We start from the raw sequence: 25302 nt of genomic DNA, 5'->3' as shown, positions 1-25302 counted from the left end.
CAGCCTGTAGACGAGTGTTTAACCTCACAGCTCAGAGTCACTGAGTCTCCAACATTCAGCCACCATGCAGGAGACACACTCAGGACAGGAGAGGGTTTCCCCTGTAAGAGAACAGGTGTGAAAGTGTGAAGTTGTTAAGTGCAAGAACACAAATGCTGTCTTTCACAAATCTATTATGATTTTTATTGTTTTTTCTCTTGCTTTTTGATTAAGAGAGGTACACAACAATACAGTGTTTTTGATTTTCTATAAGAACATTTTCTTAATTAGACTAAGAGACACCAAACTACTGTAGAACTGAGAATAGCTTACGAGCCACTGTGATGTTGACAGCATTGCTGTACTCTCCTGACCCAGAATCACACCAGAACACTCCACTGTGAAGGTAGGGGGATACAGAGGGGATGGTGCATGTGGGTCCAGTTGATGATTCATCAGAGGGACACACAACGTCTGTGGACCTTATCACTCTCCATCCAGTAGAGTCCCCCTCCACCTCACAGCTCACTGAGACAGACTCACCCTGAAAGAACTGAGATGTGTTGGGACTGATGGTGAGAGAGGCTGGAGGAGAGAGACCTGGGAGAGAGGAAGAGAGAGACAGAGTGAGGGAGAGAAAGAGAGAGAGAGAGGGATACAGAGAGAGGGGGATGGAGGGAGGGAGAGGGGGAGAGAGACACACAAAGACAGAGAGAGACATAGGTGGGTCAAAGTTCAGACTGAGGCAGAGTCATAGTTCAGAGTTGAAACAGTGCATCAAACGCCTCACGTATCATAGGTGATACATGAGTTTTTGGGACCTCAATATGGATGAACAGTTGAATGCAGTACCATGACAATCCACTGGATGTCAGAATACATAATATCTAATTGCATACAACATGGTTTCCAGGATAAGGAGCGCATTTTTATGAAGTAATGGATTTTTTTTTAAGTGACAATAGTAAACAAGCCCAGAACGCTTTTCTGTCCACATTCTTTGCTAATTTAGCAACGGTTAAGGTAAGAATATCACATTATATTACTGATATCCAACATGAGTATCTACTTCTTTGAAGCAACTCATAATTACTTTCATGATGTATTTTATAGTATATCACGTCAGAAAGGGTGTATCAAAGTTGATACTGCAGGTATTTACTAGAGTAATTTATATGTATATCCCACAATGGTCATTGTATTACATTTCATGCATTATGCAAAACACAATACAAAATACTGTTTTGATTAATAAAGTAAACTAATTAAACATTGAACATGTCACATAAATACAGATGTTCAGAGAAGAGATGGAGTTATTTATATATATATTTATATATTATGTTGCAATTTAGTTTAGTTTAGTTTGTTAGTTTATTATATCGAGGACAATCCAAATACATTAACCATATAAAATACAGTAAAAAAGGCAGCGTTAGCCTAGTCGGCTGATTTTCAGCTGAAGTCCCCGGCCAGTTGCAACATGGCATCCTGAAAAGTAACTTCATTAATTGAAATAAAAATGTTCTATATTCTAAGAACACGTGGCTGAGACAAGGTACCCCAACATCACACTTGACAAAAAACACAAGTAAACAAGCTGAGGTGATTACAAGCGGCTGCAACAAACACTAACAGCGCATAGGGGACAGGGACACATGAAGTCATAGCAAGAACGTAGAAGCACACACAAGCCAGAGCATGTTTACAAACCACACCACATACACACTTATGGGAGCAGAGACATTTCAAGCACATAGAAGCCACAGGACAATTACAGGCCACACAACATTAAGCACTTACAAACAGCAATACATTAAACAAACCAAAACATACAAAAAAGGCGTTATGGACAGGCAGCACAGAGAGGGATTAATGAGGACAAGTATACAGTAGTTCTGTGTCAGCCAGGCTTTCATGTGTGTTGTGAAGGTGGAGTAAGTATGTATGTCTTTGAGTTGGTTGGGTAGTGAGTTCCAGTTTTCTATTGCTATCACTGAGAATGATTTTTTTACTGAAGATGCTTTTCCTGAATGGAACTATAAGGTCGCCACGAGAGGTGCTTCTGGTGGGCCGTAAGCTGTGGTCACGCAGGTTTATGAAAGAGTTAAGCAGGGGAGGAGCTTTGTTGTGCAGAATTTTATGGATGAGACAGATGTTTTTGTATTTGATGGTGTCTTCCCAGCTAAGGTATTTACATTTGTCTAAGATGGTACAGTAGTGTGTGCTGTTGGGCTTCTGGTCCATGACCTTAAGGGTCCGCTTGTATAGGGTGGCTAGTGGCTTTAGGGAAGTGCTGTGTGCATGGCCCCAGGTTGTCAGACAATATGTGAGGAGCGACATAATTGATCCGTCCATATATAGTCTGGCAGCACTCATGGTCAGTGAGCTTCTGATGTACCTGAAGTTTGCCAGACAAACTTCACCCTACCAGACACTTTCTTGATGTGCTCTTTGAAAGTCAGGTTTGAATCAATGATGATCTCTAAATATTTGAACGTCGGAACTATACTAATGTTTTGCCCTGAAATGGTTATGTTTGCCGTGGTCATATTGTGTTGTTTGGAGAAGAACATTCCTACAGTTTTGTTAACATTGAGCTGGAGGCAAGAGCTGTTGAGCCATTTGGTGACCTTTTTCATAGCAGAGCTAAGTTTGGCAGCTGCTAGGTGTTTGTTCTTGTCATGCACATATAAGACGGTGTCATCAGTGTACATTTGTACATGCACTTCATAGAACATTTATTTTGTTCCAATTCAGAGAAGAAATGGCAGAAAGGTGTTGAAGATGGGGCGCTTAGGTGGCGTAGCGGGTTAAGCGTCGACCATGTAACCGCAGGGTCCCCGGTTCGATTCCGTCCGGGGACATATCCTGCATGTCATCCCTCCTCTCTCTCTCTCACCCATCCTTCCTGTCATAATCTATACTGTACTGTCAATAAAAATGAAAAATATGAGTGGGACTGCCCCACTCAGAAAAAATAACTTTAAAAAAAAGAAAAAAGGTGTTGAAGATGTCTTGAACATGATTATGGATGGCAACACAATTGACATAGAACAGTTAGAGGAAGATGACGAGGAGGAGGAATGGACTCCTCCTGCAGTGCATACTGAGGAAAGTTCAGATGATAGTGATGAGGAAGACTTGCCAGATGAAAGTGAGATAAGCTCAGAAGAAGAAGAGGACCCGACAACAACAACAACAACAACAACACAGGACACAACAAAGAAACCAGCAAGGGCTAAAGGGAAAAAGACAAAAGTAAAAAGTAAAAAGTATCGTTGGAGAAAAGTACAATTTGTTCAGACTGAGACAGAGTCATAGTTCAGAGTTGAAACAGTACATCAGTAACTCACCTACTACCCAGAGGAGCTGCTCAGTGCTGTAGCTTGAATAATAGACTGGGTCTCCTCTCCCAGCTCTACATGAATACGCCCCTGTGTGATTCAGACCAACAGAGCTGACAGAGTAGGAGCCTCCAGCCCCACGCTCGCTGTCTGGTAGCAGCTCTCTGGCGTCACCAGACACATATCTGTACCAGTAGAATCTCCAGCCTGTAGACGAGTGTTTAACCTCACAGCTCAGAGTCACTGAGTCTCCAACATTCAGCCACCATGCAGGAGACACACTCAGGACAGGAGAGGGTTTCCCTGTAAGAACACAAACACTGTCTTTCACAAATCTATTATGATTTTTATTGTTTTTACTGTTGCTTTGATACATGGAGCTACACAACAATTCAATGTTTTTGGTTTTCTATGAGAACATTTTCTTAATGAGACTAAGAGACACTAAACTACAGTAGAACTAAGAATAACTTACGATGAGTCACTTCGATTTTGACAGCATTGCTGTACTCTCCTGACCCAGACTCACACCAGAACACTCCACTGTGAATGTAGTTGGATACAGAGGGGATGGTGCATGTGGGTCCAGTTGATGATTCATCAGAGGGACACTCTGACAGGTGGTGAACTCCTGTGGACATCATCACTCTCCATCCAGTAGAGTTCCCCTCCACCTCACAGCTCATTGAGACAGACTCACCCTGAAATAACTGAGATGTGTTGGGACTAACGGTCAGAGAGGCTGGAGGAGAGAGGCCTGGGAAAGAGAGAGAGAGAGAGATAGATAAGGAGGGGTGAGAGAGATAGAGAGAGAGGGAGAGTTAGAGAGAGGTAGAAAGAGACAGTGGGGGGGAGGGAGACAGTGTAAGAGAGGGGGAGACAGAGAGAGGGACAGGGAGAGAGAGAAAACAAGAGGGAGGGAGACAGTGGGAGAGAAATAGAGGGATAGAAAGAGAGAGAGAAGGAGAGAGGGAGAGAGAGAGAGGGGGGGAAGTGGGAGAGTGGTAGAGAGAGAAAGAGGGGGAGGGAGGGAGGGGAGAAAGAAAGAGTGAGTGAAAGAAAGAGAGAGACCGGGACAGAGAGAGTGAGGGGGAGAGAGAGACAGAGCAGGGGGGGGGGGGGGGGGGGAGAGGGGGAGGAAAGTAGAGGGGGAGAAAGAGAGAGAGAGGGGGGAGAGGAAGAGAGACACATAAAGACAGAGAGAGAATAACAGAGGGGGTTCAAAGTTCAGACTGAAACAGGGTCATATGTCTGTACAGTAACTCACCTGCTACCCAGAGGAGATGCTGACCGCTGTAGCTTGAATAATAGACTGGGTCTCCTCTCCCAGCTCTACATGAATACACCCCTGTGTGATTCAGACCAACAGAGCTGACAGAGTAGGAGCCTCCAGCCCCACGCTCGCTGTCTGGTAGCAGCTCTCTGGTGTCACCAGACACATATCTGTACCAGTAGAATCTCCAGCCTGTAGACTCGTGTTCAACCTTACAGCTCAGAGTCACTGAGTCTCCAACATTCAGCCACCATGCAGGAAACACACTCTGGACAGCATCAGGTCTATCTGTAAGACAGGTATTAACGTGTTAAAAGGTGTTAAAGTGCGAAATTGTAAAATGCAAGAACACAAACGTTGTCTTTCACAAATCTATTTTATCCATTGTTATTGTTTTTACTCTTGCTTGGATAAACGGAAGAATTTTTTTTCTTAATGAGACTAAGAGACACCAAAGATGGGGGAGATGGCTAGGGGTAGGGGAGGCTGTAGGCATGGGAGAACAGGTAGATTTTGAGGTGGGATTTAAAAGTGAGGAGTGAGGGTGAGTCTCTGAGTGGTTGAGGGAGAGTGTTCCAGAGGCGGGGTGCAGCTCGTGAAAAGGCACGGTGACCGAAGCCTTTGAGTTTTGAAGCCTTTGAGTTCATTATAAGAATGTACCAAACAGTTAATTTGGCCACTATTTATTTTCTTTTTTTTAATTTTTGTTTTTCAGATTTTATCCCCTTTTTCACCCAATTTGGTAGCCAATTGAACCCAACCTAGCATCCAATTATCCCCTGCCTATTGTGTAGGATCCGCCGCACGACCCCGTGGCCGGCAGTCCCAGAGGAGGGCGCCAGGCAGACTAGCTGACTGGCTCCTCGAGCCCAGTACCGTTACTCCAGCACCAGACGGGGGCGGTGTTGCGCGACGGATCCTTGTCCGGAACTACTCCTATACCGCCCTCGGGAGCGGCCGCCCAATATGTCGCTCCCCGTGTGTGCCCCAGCCATATCCGGATCTGGCGAGCTGGGATACGATCCCAGTCCCCGGTGGGCAACTTGCACTAGTGGCCAGTGCTTAGACCGCTACACCACCGCGGGGCAATTTGGCCACTATTAATGTTCCCACTATCTCTCTGATGGATTTTTGTTTCATTTTTACAGCAAGGATGACCTGTTTCACTTGCATTGAGAGCTCCGTTGACTGCATGTTGTGCATATACAGCAACAGCTTCCAAATGCAAATGCCACACTTGGAATCAACTCAGACCTTTTACCTGCTTAATTGATAAAGAAATAATGAAGGAATAGCCCACACTGGCCCATGAAACAGCTTTTGAGTCAATTGTCCAATTACTTTTGGTCCCTTGAAAAAGAGGGAGCTACATATTAAATGTAATTATTCCTAAACCCTTCCTTCAATTTGGATGTGAATACCCTTACCCTAAAGCTGAGAGTCTGCACTTTAAGCCCATATTCATTATATGACTGTAACTTGAAGATGTTTTGGTAAACAGCTAAAATAACACAAATTCTGTCTGTGTCCAAATATATATGGACCTAACTGTACATTTTCTACAATGTGGAAAAGGTGATATATCTATCTAGCTATATATCTATATATACAATATCTAGTTTTCGGGTTTTTTCATAACACCAACTTGACGTTTTAAAGTACCCACTTCTTCTTCTTCGGCGTATGGGTAGTTGTTTTTCCTCTCCACTCCACCAGGCTCGGGGCCGAGGGGCTACCCTTTTACCACCCCGAGACCAGTGTTGCCACAGTTACTTTGAAAAAGTATTCTGATTACTGATTACTGATTACTCCTTTAAAAAGTAATCTAGTTACTTTACTGATTACTTGATTTAAAAAGTAACTAAGTTAGATTACTAGTTACTTTTTTAGTTACTATTGGCAGCTGCCTAGGCACCCGACCCCCCCCCCCCGCAACATAAAAATGAAAACTGGTTTTGCCAAAACTCACTTTATTTTAACAGTAACTTAAATTACATAATTAAACTTTAAACAATAACTTAAAACAACAAAATAAAGAGTCTTTCTTTGCCTCACCCAACATAAATACTTGTTTTTAAACAATAAAATAAATATAATCTTTATTTAACACAGTAACTAGCAAGGAGTGGTTTCACAAAACCTAAAACCTACCCTGACCATTCAGATATGATCCTAATATAATCCTAATCCTAAACTGGGTGAGTCTGAGTTTATCAATGAAGAGTGAACTCAGCTGTCAAGACTGGAAGGAGGCCATGAACACGCTATGGAGGCCATGAACACGCTATGGAGGCCATGAACACGCTATGGAGGCCATGAACACACTATGAGTGAAACAGTGGAAAGGGGCGAGTAAACCAGTGGTTGTATCTCATTAACAGAAGCTTCTCAAACCTCTTGTCAGAAAGTCTGTTCCTTCTAGGCGTGAGCACCAAACCTCCCAGACTAAAGAGCCGCTCTACAGGAGCGCTAGATGGGGTTGGAGTGTTATACTTCAAGAAAATGTTCTTAATGTTTGGATACTGATTCAGAATCTGAAGCTCATGCCCTGACCTCAAGTAGTCCATGACTTCCTTTTCTGCCGAGTAGGTCTCCTCTGGCTCCGCCTCAAAAGCAAAAAAGTCCATCTCGCCTTGGTTGGCAGTCGTGGTGGGTACACTGGCAGGGCTCTGTGCTGCAGGAGCAGTTTTGCGACATTCTGCTGTGAGAAGCTCCTTTACTTGCTCCCTCCTACCTTCATCTCTCAGCCATCGGAGTTTGAATTTTGGACAACTAGCAGCTGCGAGAAGGGCATCTTTGTTGTCCAGCACACTGGCAAAACGAGTCTGGATAGCCTGAAAGATATAATTTGATATGTTTATTATTATCTAGTTGTAGCCTATAAGGTCTATTATTTATACCTTTATTTACTAATTATGTATGCAATTAGTTTGTGCAACTGACAACCTACATACTGCAGTATGGTGTGACTCTGCTCCATGTTCATGAATAGTGCAATGAAAATGTATTTATTTATCTTTAAGATGGAACAACATAGCATACCTGCACTATGGCATCTGGAAGGCCTGCAGTCATCTTGGATAGGGTGTCTTTCACAGCAAGGGTCTTCTGCATCAGGACTTCAAGTGTGGGCAGTAAAGTCCCATACGGACAGTCACCTTGTAGGATATCCAGTGCTATAGTTAGAGGCTTCATGACGGTACAGTACTCATGCAGGTACTGGTACTCCTGGTCTTTGAAGCACTTCACTCCCAGCTTGTTGCACAGAGTAGTCAGCTCATTCATGGGGATTTCTGCGATTCTCTTTATGGCTTCGTAAAAGGAATTCCACCTTGTGGATGTCGGTACCAGGAGCTTTCTTTTGTTAACCTCCTCCACCGTTTCTGACGCAACGGTAGATCGGCTTGCTTTCGTCCAGAGAGCTGTGCATTTTGCTGTGCTGCTCCTATACACAGCCTTGCTCTCTGGTTTGGAAGTGATGTACTTCTCCACATCACTTGTAGAAATAAGGTTGAGGGTATGTGAAGCACACCTTTGGTGCGGGGGAAGAATCAGCTGGCCATCACTATCATCCTCAGCTGATAGGATTTCTGACACATCTAAAAAAGTGACATCATCCGTGGCCTCCTCCACCGTCTCATCATCGGACTCTGTGACAGCAGGCTGATAGACTTGAAATGCCTTGACAAAGTTAGATCCATTATCTGTCACTGTTGCTACTACTTTGTTGATTAGTCCATATGAAGAGTGAATGTTTTCGATTTCTGCACCAATAACATCATACGTGTGTCTACCGCGGATTCTCCTACACGCCAATGCAGCCTTGTTGCGGTCTAATGTGGATCTACTAATCCAGTGGAGCGTTACTCCCATATAGCTCCTATTGTTAGCTGTCCAAATGTCCGCTGTAGTTGACACATAGTCGACCTCGTTCAGCGCAGCCTTCAGATGTTTTTCCATCTCTGCATACTCCTTCTCCAAGTACGAAGAAAAAGATGTTCTGTGAGGTAGCTCGGCATTGGTAGTAGTGGGGATCTTGTTAATGATGGCACGGAAAGAGGGCGAGTCAACTGTGTTTATGGGCAGCATTTCCTCTACAACATACCGCCCGACCAATTTATTCAACTCTCCCACACTTACAGGTTGTGATTTTGTAGGCCTACTGAAGTCCAGCTTTTGTTGCTTGAGCGGTGTGGGACCTCCCGCAGAAGTCGAGGCCGCGGTCTCTGGGACTTTCTCCGCGAGCTTGACTGTGCTGTGCAGAGATTCCAAATGTTTCTTTAAATTTGATGTTGTGGTTTTACCACAGGACAATATTTTCTTTCCAGCACAGAGTGTACAACGAACATTTATGTTCTTGTCATCCTTTGCTGACACAAACTCAAAATAATCCCTATATTTCCAGCTATTTAACGCATATCTCTGTTCTCGCTCCATTATACGCTTCTGTTTACACTGTGCAATCAGCGTGGTGATACACGTGAGCGATTCTGCTGCACCTCGTGTTGAAAACGTGATCACTGACGTCACTCCCCAAGACGCGAGAAAAGCAATAAATGTTTGTTTACTATCGAACATTACAAAGAAATACTGCATTTAGCCTAAGTTATGAGGTAGTAACGCAATAGTAACGCACAGTCACTCGAATAAGTAACTTTAATCAGATTACTGATTTGGAAATAGTATCGCGATAGAATACTCGTTACTGGGAAAAGTAATCAGATTAGAGTATCGCGATACTTAGTATCGCGTTACCGGCATCACTGCCCGAGACCTGGTTGAGGGGCTCACCCGGGCTATATTTCTGGACACCCCTCCAGAAGCCACGTCATCGTCTCGTCATCTAATACCGACAGACCATGCATCCCGTTGGGTGGGTGGTACACCGGGCAATCCAGGATAATATGGTCTGCGGTTTGGTCCTCTGCGCCACACTCGCACGACGCATTTGGGGCCAAGCCGCATCTGTGCATTGATGAGCGGAAACGCCCGACGCCGGTCCGGAGACGATTGAGCCTCACCCAGGATAGCCTTGGCAAGTCCATCCCGAGGGGCTCAGCGCCGGCGACTGGGATGTGGTCGCGGAGTTTGGAGGTGTTAGCCTCCCACTCCGCGCGCCACATATAATCCGCCCATCCTGCCGCACTGATGTTGAGATCTCTGCATTGCTGCCTGAGATCCTGTGCGGCAGGCACAAATGGGTGTCTCGACTTGAGACGCCGGGAGGGCTCCGCTGTTATAGTGAGCCTATCATGGAGCAGATGGTTATTAAGCTCCACGGCCCGGCAGGCGAGACGTGCTGTGGCTCCCATGCGGCGGAGGCCTGCGGGCTGGATGCCTGCTAGGATGGGAAGGTTGTCCACGGGGGTAGGACGCAAGCATCCTGTCACAATGCGCAAGGCTTCGTTTATAGGCGAGTCGATGAGGCGGGTGTGGGCACTGCGACACCATACTGGGGCGCAGTATTCACTAGTTGAATAAACGAGGGCTAGGGCTGCCGTGCGCAAGGTCCTTGCGCCGGCGCCCCAGCCCGAGCCAACCAGTCGCCTCATCAACGCCACACGAGCTGTTAACTTCTTGCGCAGTGACTCGAGGTGTCGGCGAAACGTGAGCGTCCTGTCCAATGTCACGCCGAGATAGATTGGCTCAGCGGAACATGGCAGGGGAGTTCCATCTAGGTGTACTCTAAGCTCACGTTTAGCCTCCCTGTTGTTAAGGTGGAAGGCAGCCGACACCGTCTTTGCCTCGCTAAGCTTCAATCTCCATTTCCGGAAGTATGCCACTAGTGTCTGCATGTCCTGGCTCAGAATCCCCTCCACAGACTGCCAATTTCCAGCAGAGTACACCACTGCGAGGTCGTCTGCGTAGGCGTACTTCCGCGAGAGTGTGTTGGGCAGGTCATAGGTGTAGATATTATAGAGGAGGGGGGCCAGGACCGATCCCTGAGGGACGCCGTTCTTAAGGCGTCGAAGCCTGCTTAGCTGTCCGCGACCGGTGGTGAGGGTAAAGCTGCGGTTACGGATGAGCTCCATGATCATTCTGACCATGTGCCTGTCCGGCAGCAGGCGGAGCAGCTTGCAGGAGAGGCCGCGATGCCATACGGTATCGTAGGCAGCCGTCAGGTCTATAAAGACGGCCCCGGCCTTCTTTTTTGCCGAAAAGCAATCCTCGATGTCTTGAGTCATAAGGGTGACTTGATCTACGGTCGACCTCCCGCGTCGGAACCCGGCCTGCTCACGTGGGAGCAGCGGGTCGACAATTGGTTCGATGCGGGCGTAGATGAGACGCTCGAGGATCTTGAAGGGGATGCATAACAGAGAGATGGGACGGTAACTCTTAGGGTCCCCTTCAGGCTTATTCGGTTTAGGGATCGCAACAACTAGGGCTCTTCGCCAGATTTTGGGGATCTTGAGTTGGCGCAAACAGGAAGTGAGGAACGCTCTCAGCCAGGACTTCAAGGCGGGTGCGGCATGGAGAATAAGCTCCGGGCAGATGGAATCAGGCCCCGGAGCTTTCCCTGGCTTTAGATGCTGGAGGGCAGCAGCGAACTCCTCCGGGGTGAATTCACCGGAGATGTAGTCACTGCTAGGTGTTGGGGCCCTCCAGAGGTCTGACACTTATTTTGCCACAAGTCGAGACGACTCGCGGTCTTTGCCCTCGTATGACCCACTTTTCACAAATTGTGATGCGATTTTATTTGCAGAGATGGGGCAGTGACGGGGGGAGTGTCTGGACCTACCAGTGAGATTGTTCATGATACTCCATGCCTTACGGCTGGAGTGCGAGAAGTCGATGGAGTCAATGGCCTCCTCCCAGCGCTCCTGTCTTTTACGGCTGAGTCTTGACAGCAAGGCTGTCTAAATACTTATAATTTGTGTATTGGATTCACTGATCTCGTTTGTCGGAGGCTACTGGTAAATGATAATGACATGTAAACATACTTACGTTTTAGGACGTGTTCAAAAGCAACTGTGATGGGTTCAAGGGATGTTATCTCCATGGGGGGAGGGTTACTTGTGTCTTTATAGTGTGTGTGTGTGTGTGTGTGGGGGGGGGGGGGTAAGATAAGGAAAGAAAAAAAAAAATCAGGACAGACACTTAGCTGCCAGAATTAACACAGGTCTCCCCGCCCCATACATCTGAGGGTAAATAATTAAGGTTTAGCTGGGAAAATGATAACTGATCATAGGAAGTCATAACTTGATGTAAGATGGAACACCTGAAGATACAATCACCAACTCACCTTCAGACTGAGTGTGTCCAGAGTAAGCACTCATCACTGAAACACACAGAGAGAAACTCATAACACTCACTACATTATCAATATCACTCAAGATTACACTCACATGAACACACACACGCACACACATGAACAGTTGCACACACACACACACACACACACACACACTCACACTCACACTCACACTCACACTCACACTCACACTCACACACACACACACACACACACATGATATGCATACTCAGTCACATCCTAGTAACCTCCTAGTAACGAGAGAGACGGGGAGAGAGAGAGCGATAGAAAGAGGGAGAGAAGCAGAGAGAGAGAGATGTGTGTGTGGTCAGCTCTCCTCTCCTCAACTCTCCCCTCCCCTCAACTCTCCCCTCCCCTCCCCTCTCTCCTTCCCTCCCCTCCTCTCCCCTCCCCTCCTCTCCTACCCTCCCCTCTCCTCTCCTTTCCCCTCCCCTCCCCTCTCTCCTTCCCCTCCTCTCCCCTCCTCCCCTCCTTTCCTTTCCTTTCCTTTCCTTTCCTTTCCTTTCTTTTCCTCTCCTCTGCTCACCTCCCCTCTCCCCTCACCTCCCCCCCTAGTCTGGAATGTTGTTTTTCGGTACTCATGTTACCGTCACGTGACCTAATGATTACCAGATGTACTTAATAAATTAATTAATAATAAAAAAAATCTAAATGTATAATATGTGTCATGTATCATAAGTCTCACTGAGTCGTCCTTTGTGCCTTGTGTCGCCTATATGCTGGACTGAATGAATATGTTTCAATTGAGTATCCTAGTATCTTCTTCAATCTCAAAATCATCATAATTACAGACACACACACACACACACACACAAACACACATATACAAACACAAACGTAATACAAACAGAAAAACAAACGCAAATACACACACACACACACACACACACACACACACACAGTACTCACAGAGTATGATGTAGAGTGAAGTGTGTTCCATCCTGTCCTGCCAGACACTGACTGTCTTCAGAGTCTTATAGTAACAGACTCTTAAACCAGAAACTCCCTAAAACACAGCCTGACAATCACTTCCAGGGATGCCAAGTTTCACCAAAAGTTTGGAGTGAGATATTTTGGCGGTGGAGCGACCCAAAACTGTGCATGTTTTGGAAGCGGCGGCCCCTCTCTCCCACACAATTATTTGTGCTAGTTTCCTGCAATTTTACATGTTGTTCACAATAAACCAGCACAAGAAATGAAAATAATTGGAACATTTGACAAGACAAATTCAGACAATATATCATATTTATGTAAGTCTTAATAAACAAATACAGTAGCCTACAGAGTCTAAAAGAAAATTGGGCCCCATCAACTGGACTCAGCCTCTTGGTCAGCAGCAGAAAGACCCTTGGTCATCATCTTATATACAGTGCATTGCTCATAGATGGCTTTCATGTTATACAGGACATACCAGGGTTTTTCCGGGGTCAGAATGAGGCCTTGGCGTTTTTTTGTGTTTTTTTTAGGGACCCCCAATTGTTGTATTTGTATTGTAAATTGTAATTAATAATAATAATAATAATAATAATAATAATAATAATACCAAATACAACAATTGGGGGTCCCTCAAAAAACATATCATTAATCTACCTGGTAATGTTACAGTAGAGAAACAAAAAGTTACCAAAACTGTAAAGTTGCAAAGTAGGCCTATCATCTCACCCAAATTAAGTGAGTAGGCCTATTTAAGAAACGGTATGCCATAGTGTCTCTGAGATAAAGGATACAATCCGTTTTCACACTTGTGTTGAATAACAGAAGATTAATGGAGGGGGGAAACCATGAGTGTGAGGACGGAGGATGATGAGCAAAGTCCCATCATGGATTTTATCTGGAATTTCACTGCCAATCTCTCCTCCATCACCCCGAAAAAGAGAACAAAGGATGAAACAACTTGCGATTTGAAAGTACCAGGCTACCAGATACGTATGCACATATTTAGCTATACCAGGGTTGCCAGACGAAATTGACCATTTCCAGCCCAACCAGTCTAAAAGCTGCCGAATCCACCCGTCCAGTGTGACCAAAAGTAGCCCAATCTGGCAACACTGATGCTACGCTACATGCAGCTCGCGTGAACACAGGTTCTTCCAGTATGGAACGCCGCCCCCCGCTTCGATTGCAGACTCAAGTTAACTCGCGTGCAGAAAGATGCCACGAAACTCGTGTCCGGTAGCTTTATTTAAAGGAATTTCAAAAATAAGTCCCGCAAAACAATCGTTATTTTTCGGCGTGACAAATTTTAGGTGTGGCGTGAGAGCGTGAGAACTGGTTGAAATGCGTGTGTCTCACGGCCAAAGCGTGAGACTTGGCAGCTCCAGTGACTTTGGATAAAGCGATGTTTAACTTGAATTTAGGTCACACGCATTGGCTAAAGAGACGTAACCATAGTGATAGCAAAACGTATAACATGTTTACGTACTACGTCACTTCACACAAAGGGTGAAGAAAATCAGTGTGCCTGTTTCTTGTCTATATTGTAACGATCCTGTATGAGGCCCCGTTAACAGCTCCTCCAAGGGAGTTAACTCTCTTGGTCTAATGCAGCGGTTCCCAAACTTTTTCAATCAGGCCCCCCTTGGGTAATTGGAAATATTTTCGAGCCCCCCCTAACCCGGTCCCCACCTAGATTGATATAATTAATTGTATAAAGTTGTACAAACATTACATTTTCTCTTCTAATAATAACAAGACACATATATCCAACTATAGTTTTATATTTTATTATGGGTTGAAAAGGAACATAAGTGCTTGGCAAATGATCCTGTGCCACTGAAATAGTCAACATATCAACATTAACTAATTTCTACTGCATCACTATTCTTACTCTACACATTCCTATCACAATTACGATCAATGACTTGTGTGTGCTTGCTTTGCCTTGCAAATCTTCTCAAAGTGGGGTTGTTGTTTTGAGACTGCCACTCTCAGTTCATTCTCAATGTTCAACTTCGACCTGTATTTGCTTTTGATAGCAACAACAGCAGAAAAGCCTATCTCACACAGGTACGATGTTGCAAAAGGCAGCAGTATTCCCACAGTTTTTTTTTTTTTTTTTTTTTTTTTGCGCCCCCCCTGCAGTACCCCCGCGCCCCACAGTTTGGGAAACGCTGGTCTAATGGTTAGCGCGTCCGTCGGTTATGTGGGAGGTCGGGGTTCGACTCCCGCATGGGGCGAGTTACACTAGAAGATTCCCGTTTGTTACACTGGTGTCAGAAGTGGGATGGAAGGAAGGCCATCGGAGAGCGTGTCCACGTGAGGGACTTGACATAGTGAAGCGTGAGGGCACGCTTTCCCGAACGGTGAGGATAGTGTAACGATCCTGTATGAGGCCCCGTTAACAGCTCCTCCAAGGGAGTTAACTCTCTTGGTCTAATGGTTAGCGCGGCTGTCGGTTATGTGGGAGGTCGGGGTTCGACTCCCGCATGGGGCGAGTTACACTAGAAGATTCCCGTTCGCTACAATATGAATGAGTTGACATTATTTATTAAAAATGATTGAGATCAAAACTATGTACATTGAATGAACAATACCCTTTGTAACTGCGTTTACGTAGCACTCATATGATACACTGCAATACTAATGTATAAACACGTGAGGGCGCTATCATCACGGCCATATAGCAGAAACACGAGGCATGGCGCCCTCTGGTGGTCAATTGTCGACAGCACAACACAAAGCGAATTGGTGAATCCAGAACCACATGAGAATATTTTCTATTCAGTGGTTGAAACTATCACACATCTGGAACTCCGAATTATTTCAGCAGCAGTATAAACAACTATTTTATATTTTCCAATGTATTTATATGAAAGGCCTCCTATTATTGATGAATTTATCCAGCTGTGTAGCAGCACAGAAGCATTCCACTCCATGAAATGGAAAAGCAGTGGGATCATCAGCGCCCTCATGCGGATAACATTATGACATGCAACCTGCCACCTGGGTACACTGATACTGTAGCCACAAGGAGGAAACTAGACCTCTCAAACAGTCTGGATAGAATAAAGGGGTGATACATTTAATTCCATGAATATAGCAGGAATACAATTACCATTTTAGAACAGTAAGAATGGTTAAACTGACTCCTATTTGGAGAAAAGGTGTATACTGTCAGGCTGTAGAGCAATTATAATAATAACAGTTTTCACATGAATGTTTGGCAGAGACGTTTGGCAATGTTTTGTTGATAGCAAAACATATCTAATATTGATAATGTGACTCCAATGTAAGTATCACTATGTGCTAAGAATTGTTGAGTGTGTGCTTATTTAGTGCAATAAAGATCAAATAGAATGATTCAAATGAGGCTTTAATATTACTGATTCTGATACTGATACAACTATTACAAGGTGAATACTTCATAAAGAAATGTTACATTCTTACATATAATCTCACATAGAGAGAGAGATGACCAATGGTCATTCAAATTAATTCTACTCACTCATCTTACTAACAATATTTTGTGGCATAATTGTAATGCTGTTGAAACACTGCTTTGGCTTTATTTCAACTCACATTTCTGGAAAATGAAAATAGTGGGATCATCAGCGCCCTCATGTGGACAACATTATGACCTACAACCTGCCACCTGGGTACACTGATACTGTAGCTACAAGGATAGAATAATGACCTCTCAAACAGTCTGGATAGAATAATGAGGTGACATACGGTTTGTTCCATGAATATAGCAGGAATACAATTACCATTTTAGAACAGGAAGAAGGTTGAGGTTGAAATTTCATAAAACTATATCAATTTCATTTTCATTACAGGCTTTAATTTCCTTAATTGGGGAACGGCATTGTGGGAAGTCAGCCATTTTCTTGTTTAAGACCCATCCAAATGAATTATATCTATTGCAACAATCACCAGGATAGAAACAGTTAGCAGATCTAGAGACTAAATGCCATGGCGGGCCAAAAACAAAATTGGGCAGCGCTGCTATAATGCTACCAACAGTCCAACAGTCGAGTTTCAAACAGAACACACACCTAGGTTTACATGCGATTTAAGTGAGGGGCTAAAATACTATTACAATTATAATACATTTCCAGGACAACATAGATTTGTTCCCACGATATTTGGCCTTTTTAGTCAATTTTCCAGGTTTTCCATGTCTGGAAATCTAGTCTCTGAATTTCCAGGTTTTCCAGGACGAGTGGGAACCCTGCGATAATATTGTTATTTGAAATTTGGGAGAAATGTTATTTATAGAATAAAACACAAATATTATTTTTACTCAAATACATAGGTATAAATAGTAAAACCAGAGAAATTTATAATTTTGCAGTGGTCTCTTAATTGATTTGCATAAGATTGCTACATCGTAAGATCCTGTTAGCTGATACGACCATCCAGGCAGTGAGATCTGATAGAGCTCCTACCAAGGACTCTCACTCACTGGCACCTGTGACACAGATGTAATCGTACATATTTATATTAAAAAAGAAAAAAGAAGATGGAATGAGGTTGTTTTATTGTCAACATTATGACTGTGCAAAGTCATTGTGTGCAAACGAGTATATACACGAGTCCACTAAAGCACATTGATCAACACAATTCAAAACGTGAGGAAAAATTTATAATATAAAGCATAATATTACATATATCATCATGTCATACGTGTGTCACAAGTCCCTTGATACAGTTGAAAAACAGTCATTTCACATCATGATTAAGTAATTAATTACAGTGGAAAAGTATAAAAGCTGTGATAAAAAAATAAGGCAGTAACTACTACATTCCCGAGAACACTAGACAAACTATCACACTAACCATGGAAACATATTAGAAAGTGTGTAAGATATACACACAATACAATATTCCTGTTAAAGACATTAAGAAAACATGGCGATAATAAAATCTACCCGTACGTACACATGGCTGTGCTCAAGACCCACATGGGGGGTGAGGGATATCGGTTTACTGTGTGTGTGTGTGTGTGTGTGTGTGTGTGTGTGTGTGTGTGTGTGTGTGTACACCTAGGTTACTTGTTGTGTTCGTGTGTTCTTGTTGGAGTTGAGGTTCATGTGTGAGTTCTTGTTGAGAGAATTCTCTCTTGAGGGACAGTAAACATGCAGTTTGGCACCCAGTTTAAGTAATACAGTGGGGTGCAAAAATGTGGGCACCCCTAGTCAAAATGTCCTTTACACTTAATATCTATGTGAAAATAAGCAAACCTAACCTGCTACAAAGTTAAACGTAACATATTTCCTCACATTATAAAGCAAGATAACTTTTTAGTTTGAACTTTTTACAGTTTCAATAAAACTTTTGCCTTGTGCAAACGTTTGGGAACCCTGTCAGCTAGTACTTTGTAACTCCTCTTCGGGCAGCTATAACAGCTTGCAAACGCTTCCTGTAGCCAGCTAAGAGTCTTTCAATTCTTGTTTTTGGACATTTTCCCCATTCTCTACACATATTTTCAATAATATTAGTCCATATAATATAAGTCCAGATTTTACCTTGACTTCAATTGTCCATTTATTTTCCATTTTCTGATGATGTTTCTGACAGTGGAAATGGGTAGTTTGAAACATTGCGATAGTTTTTTGTAGCCTACTCTGTGATAGTGGAAGTGAACTATCTACTCTATAACGACTATATTCTGACATCCTTGGACAACTGTTTAGAGGAACCCATGGTTTTTAACACCAGACACAACAGCCACCGCAGTCGGCATGGAGTTACTTCAGGATATTATAGTTCAACCCTGGAATTATATTTCACCTGACTAATTTAAGCCCTAACGAGTAAATCACCTTGGTCTGGGCCTTAATTAATTAAGTAATCATCTTCTCAAAAGGTAACAAAATAATCAAAAAAAGGGTTCCCCAAATTTTGCACAGGGCTCTTTTCCTTTTTTATAACTTAAAAACTAAAAAAATGGGTTAGGGTTATTTAAAAAAATTAAAAGAAAAAGTTAAAAGAAAAAGAAACCTTGCTTTAAAATGTGCAGAAAGGTGACATGTAGCATTTAGTGTTCAGGTTTGCTTTCAATCACTTGGAGATTAATTGTAACAGACATTTAAACCAGCGGTGCCCAAATGTTTGCACCCCACTGTAAGTAATCACCCCTGTCATAGTCTGCCCTCGTGTGGCAGCGGGCAGTCACTACGTCTTAGAGAAGGCTGTCAGCAGGGCTCCAGCCAGGACCAATGAGAAAGCCACAGCCAGGATGAGGTAGTTACACCAACCCTGGGGAACAGAAGAGGAGAGGTGGATGAGAGGAGAGGAGAGGAGAGGAGAGGAGAGGAGAGGAGAGGAGAGGAGAGGAGAGGAGAGGAGAAGTGGATGAGAGGTGGATGAGAGGAGAGGAGAGGAGAGCTGGATGAGAGGAGAGGAGAGGTGGATGAGAGGAGAGGAGAGGAGAGGAGAGAGTGGAGAGGATGTCACACTTACCTTCACTTCCTTAAAGACCACAACTCCCCACAATGCTGCAATCAGACCAGGACCCTGAAGGCACACACACACACGTCAATACACCAAAACCAACACAACACAACATGTGTCGTACAATGGAGGCTTGTGGAGATAGAAACACATCACCATTAGACAATCCTCTGATGTGGACCTCCAACCAGCATGCAGAGGGGCAGCTTCATTCAACATGATGTGCTGTCATACTCGTTGTGAGAGTACTCTGACATACTTTTCTTCGCTGCTTTTCCTCCCGAAAAACATTGGCTGTGTTCGGAATGGTATACTAGCATACTGCATACTCAATGAGTATATACTGCATACTGCCTACTAAATTCATAATAAGTATGCGAAAACCAGCCGACAGTTTACAGTACACAGTATGCATACTGCCTCCCAGAATGCATTTCGCCGGGAGCGGCGAATTTAAACCTCCATTTTAAACCTCCATTAGCTAAAACCTGTACTTTTGGTTTTACAAGTGTTAACATGTCATTTTATGAAGTTTTAATATGTTTTCAGGCAAGAAAGTAACCACATATATTCCCAAAATGTGTCCAATTTACCAAAATAACCCGTTTATATATCTGATCTGACGATTGTTTCCGTCTTCTGTTCCTAGCTATATTACGGCTGCGTTCGTAAATTTGCCCTGGAAATCTGATCAGCACTCAAGGAATGCCTCTTGTCCAATCAAATTACCTGGTCCCTTTATGACGTTGAACCCAGTGTGCGCTCCGGCGCTCTCAGAGCGAATTTACGAACGCACACTGCGTTACATACCTTTACTTACGGAGTTCGACAGAAACATCGTAACATAACAAGTTGTAAAATGATTTGGGGGGCCAATATCTTTAGCTAGCTCAAGTAACTAGTTTACTATATTGTTGTCTTAGCAGTTGGTAAAAGAACATGATTAAAATAAATATATATGAGCAATAACATAATTGTGTTGCAGCAAGCACAACACAACCAACTTGTCCGTCTGAAGCGACAATACTGGGATCATTCGTGATTGGGTTATAATCAGTCAAATACTAGGCGAACATGTGTGTAAGACACAAATAAACTTGGATTTCATGCATTTCAAGTGGCATATTTGTAATCATGACGACGTAGCCTTGTCTAAGAATGCATTTCACCATGTTAATTCCCAGTATAGTGAAAATACCACCGCTCATCCGTGATCAGACTTAGCTGGGGTGCTGCAACTGAAGAGTATCAAATAGAGTGCAAAAAAGCAGCATTTGCACACTCAAATATGTGAAAAAACGATGTTTATTGCAAGCTTTCGGTTCCCAGGCTATCGGACAATGTAAATAACAGCTGTATGGCAAGTTTTTGACAATTTACAGCCTAAACTTTCTATAACCTCAAAATCAAGTAGCCCATTCGGCGGTAACCCGCCCCATCTGGCAACCCTGGACGCAACCCTGCAACCCTGGACGCGAAATGCATTTTGGGGAAGCAGTACGCCAAGTGTCCATCGTAACAGACTTCAATTATCCCGGAAATATTGCTCGCATACTAAATTTCTCGCATACTCAAATCTCGCATACTGTACAGTGTGAACGCACTGCATACTCAAAATCTACGTCATATCTAGTATGAGTAGTATGCTAGTATGCTATTCCGAACACAGCCAGTCTCTTGCTACCTAGTTGACCGTTATTAGATTTGACCTTTTGTGCGAACAGTATTCACAGTGGATTACCGAGAGCTGCGATCACTTTCTTCAGAAATGCATTTGATTGATTGAGATGAAGACTTTTATTGGCCCGTGCATCAGTATGGGGCTTCTTATACTGTCAGTTCGAAGAGACTACTGGTAACAGAAGAAAGATCTCTTCAAGACCAATTTCCCAAAGCACATGTCCCGGGACAGATTTGTCTCTGGAGGTAATAACAATAATAATACTAATTCATTGTGATGATAGTATAATAAGAAATGACTATGTTTATGTCTCCTATTACTTGGTGTCTTTTATTATTATTATTATTATTATTATTATTATTATTATTATTATTATTATTATTATAGTAGGCTAAAGATAACTATTTATATTTCTTCCAATGGTGTATGTGTTATATTGCTTTCATCCAAGGTAACTTACATGAATCTATATCTGGATTTCCAGGTATCTACACCTTCAGGACAACCAGGCAGCTGACATGGATTATGTGAGGGGACTGCCCTCTGTCCTGCCCTCTGTGACTGAACTGCCACACTTTATTTTTATTTATTTTTATTGAAAATAGTGCTTAAATTATTTTTAATGAAGGTTTGGACTCCTTAATAAATAATAAACTCAAATCCCGATGAAAGCCACTGGTGTAAGCTTTTAAATACTTTTTGAATTTCGTTTCTATCTGCTACAGAGGCTGAGAAATATCTTTTTTAGTAGGCGTTGACACTTTTGTTGAATTTCCAGAAAACCGTCAGGTTTTAGGGGGTTATTCTAATTCTCGTTTTAGGCCTTAATGGGTTAAAAGGTCATCTTAAAACATTAAGCTTTTTAGCTTGGCATTCTTTTAGTTTAGTTGTATTGTATTGCTATATTTAATTGTATTGTTGTTTCTCTTTTTACTGTACTTTGTATTGTAATTCTATCGTCCTATTTTCATTTGACTGTTAAGCACCTTGTATTGCATTTTTGCACGAAAGGCCCTATATAAATAAAGGTTGATTGATTGATGCACATTTAGGGCATTTAGCAGACACCTTTGTCCAAAGCGACTTACAAAAATCATGTTGTTTGATTGTATATTGATTAATTGATTCACATTGATGTGGGTGGTCATGCAGCAGACCACACACTCACCGTGGTGATGATGGGGAAGCTAACCACGGCGCTCAGGTAGCCGTTAGCCAGGAACCAGCAGCATGTAGCCACGCCCCACATCACCCCGGAGACAAACCCTGGAGACAGAAAGAAGCACACACAATAAAATATTTATAATATATAATATATAACACAGACTATGCCACTGCGGTACTGCTGTGTGTGTGTGTGTCTCACCAGGCAGCACGGCTCGAGGGTAGACCTTGGGTCTGTTCTTCATGACGGCGCAGTAGAGCAGGAAATACACCGTGCTGGTCAGGAAGATCCCACTGAACTGAGCAAAGACGTAGTCCAGATCTGCAACACGACGGACGAGACCGCCAAACCATCAAACCATCACACCATCAAACCATCACACAATCACACCATCAAACCATCACACCATCACACCATCAAACCATCACACCATCACACCATCACACCATCAAACCATCACACCATCAAACCATCACACCATCACACCATCACACCATCACACCATCAAACCATCAAACCATCAAACCATCACACCATCACACCATCACACCATCACACCATCACACAATCACACCATCAAACCATCAAACCATCACACCATCAAACCATCAAACCATCACACCATCACACCATCACACCATCACACCATCACACCATCACACCATCAAACCATCAAACCATCACACCATCAAACCATCAAACCATCAAACCATCAAACCATCACACCATCACACCATCACACCATCAAACCAGGGTCTGGACTGGAGAGACCCTATTGCATCCTTCTATTTGAATGACTCTGAAACATATGTGACAGCAGCTGGTGAAACCAGGAACAAGTCAGCAGTCGATCAAATGTTCAGACTTTTATTCAGAAAATGTCAATAAATGTCAACGTTGTTAAAAATCAATGACACACATCGCTATTCGCTAGTCAACTAACACAGCTTGTTTTGTGAGCCTGCTAACAATGTAAAGTAGAGTTATAGTTAACTAGGTAGCAGTGGGGATTACTCACCGAATCCATTGCGTTGCAATGTTTTGGCTCGACTAGCGAGTGTTTCATTGATTTTCAACAATGTTGAAATGTATTTACATTTTCCGGAATAAAAGTCCAAACAATTTGATTGGTTGGCGATTGGTTGGTTTCACCAGCTGCCGTCACATATGACGATAAGTAATGTTTAATAAAGCATGTTTTCTTATTTTGGCTCTACACTCCAAACGTTTAAAGGTGCTGTATAAATACATATACAGTGTGTGTATATTTCTTTCTATATCTATCTATCTATATATATATACATACACATTATATGGACAAAAGTATGTGGACACAATTATCGTTTGGGGCTGTTTTCAATTATCGTTTGGGGCTGTTTTCATGGTTTGGTCTAGGCCCCTTAATTCCAGTGAGAGGGAATCTCCTAAATTTCGTTGTTTGGTACCTGTACTGTAGCAATGACAATAAAGTCCATTCATCATCATTCATTCATCTTAATGCTACAGCATACAATGCGATTCTAGAGCTTTTTTTTTATATTCTAGAGAATTGTATGTTTCCAACTTTGTGGCAACAGTTTGGGGAAGACTCATTCCAGTTTCAGCATGCCACTGCCCCCATACACAAGGTGAGGTCCATAATGACATGGTTTGCCGAGTTTAGTCTGGGAGAACTTGACTGGCCTGCACACAGAGCTCGGACCTCAACCCCATCCGACACCTTTGGGATGAATTGGAATGCAAATCCCCGCAACCATCTAAACGTCTTCCCAGAAGAGTGGAAGCTGTTATAGCAGCAAAGGTGGGACCAACTCCATATGAATGGTTCAACAAGCACATATGGGTATGATGTTCGGGTGTCCTAATACTTTTGTCCATATAGTGTACATCTATATACACACTTACCGTGTGAGTGTATAATATAGAAATCATTATTTCTTGATGACAGATTTTCATGATCTCCAGGGGTGCCAATAATTGTGGCGACGTCAAGGGCTCCTGACTAATTGTTGTTCAGACAGGGAGAGATAGGGGTAGTGTCATTCAGACAGGGAGAGATAGGGGTAGTGTCATTCAGACAGGGAGAGATAGGGGTAGTGTCATTCAGACCAGGAAGACAGGGGGTTATGGAGATGAGTGACGTACCAAACTGGCTAGCTCCGGCGAAGTGGCTGTCCTTGACAGAAGCGTGATTTTTGATGTAGAGAACCGGAACAAACGAGGTACCGTACAGCAACCCTGCTCCCACCGCCATGAGAGAACCACTGGAGAGAGAGAGAGAGAGAGAGAGAGAGAGAGAGAGAGAGAGAGAGAGAGAGAGAGAGAGGGAGGGAGGGAGGGAGGGAGAGAGAGACAGAGAGAGGGAGAGAGAGAGAGAGACAGAGACAGAGAGAGAGAGACAAAGAGAGAGAGAGAGAGAGAGAGACAGAGACAGAGACAGAAAGAGAGAAAGAGAGACAGAGACAGAGAGAGAGAGACAGAGAAAGAAAGAGAGAGAGAGACAGACACAGAGAGAGAGAGAGAGAGGGAGAGACAGAAAGAGAGAGAGACAGACACAGAGAGACAGAGACAGAAAGAGAGAGAGAGACAGAGACAGAGACAGAGAGAGACAGAGAGAGAGAGGAGAGAGGGGGAGAGATAGAGAGAGAGAGGGGGGGAGAGAGAGAAAGACACACAGAGAGAGAGAGAGAGAGAGAGAGAGAGAAAGACAGAGAGACAGAGAGAGAGAGACCTTGTGAAATAAGACACATGAAATGCTGACAGGAGGGAGACACTTAAAAATGGGGAAACATTCCTAGTAAGAAAGCAAGCAAAACAGAGAGAGAGAAACAGATCTGCTTACACCAGACGTTTTGTCTGTGGTCTTAGAGTGTCCACCCAGGAGTCATCTGATGAGGCCCCATCTGCATTAACGCTCTATACACACACACACACACACACACACACACACACACACACACACACACACACACACCATATGATATATCCTCAAGATCTCTCCATCACAGTAGAGAGCTCTATAGTGACCGCAAAAAAACACAGAATTCTTCCTTCTTCTAGCATTATGACTGCATTATGATGGCCCCTGGCCGAAGCATAGATGACCTTTTTCTTGCGATGACTGATGGATAGATTAGATGATTCACTTAATTCACTGACAAATGTATTTATTGTAAGTCGCTTTGGATA

At 43.4% G+C, this 25302-nt stretch overlaps 1 protein-coding gene across 1 annotated transcript in view; it reads right to left on the bottom strand.

Moving 5' to 3' along the window:
• Nucleotides 1-18952: 18952 nt before the first annotated feature.
• tmem144a (transmembrane protein 144a) overlaps nt 18953-25302 on the bottom strand; it is a 10089-nt gene continuing 3739 nt past the window's right edge. The window contains exons 7-12 of the mRNA XM_080535405.1: nt 24956-25029; nt 24259-24377; nt 22315-22434; nt 22117-22214; nt 19277-19330; nt 18953-19072 (exon numbers count right to left, since the gene is read on the bottom strand). Of these exons, the coding sequence (XP_080391531.1) occupies nt 18989-19072; nt 19277-19330; nt 22117-22214; nt 22315-22434; nt 24259-24377; nt 24956-25029 (549 nt within the window). The 3' untranslated portion in view covers nt 18953-18988. The remainder of the gene's footprint in view (nt 19073-19276; nt 19331-22116; nt 22215-22314; nt 22435-24258; nt 24378-24955; nt 25030-25302) is intronic.

Source organism: Nansenia antarctica, assembly GCF_963989245.1.
Source record: "Nansenia antarctica genome assembly, chromosome: 6".
In the NCBI taxonomy this organism is placed as follows: Eukaryota; Metazoa; Chordata; class Actinopteri; order Argentiniformes; family Microstomatidae; genus Nansenia; species Nansenia antarctica.
This window is presented reverse-complemented; position numbering and strand designations above follow the sequence as displayed.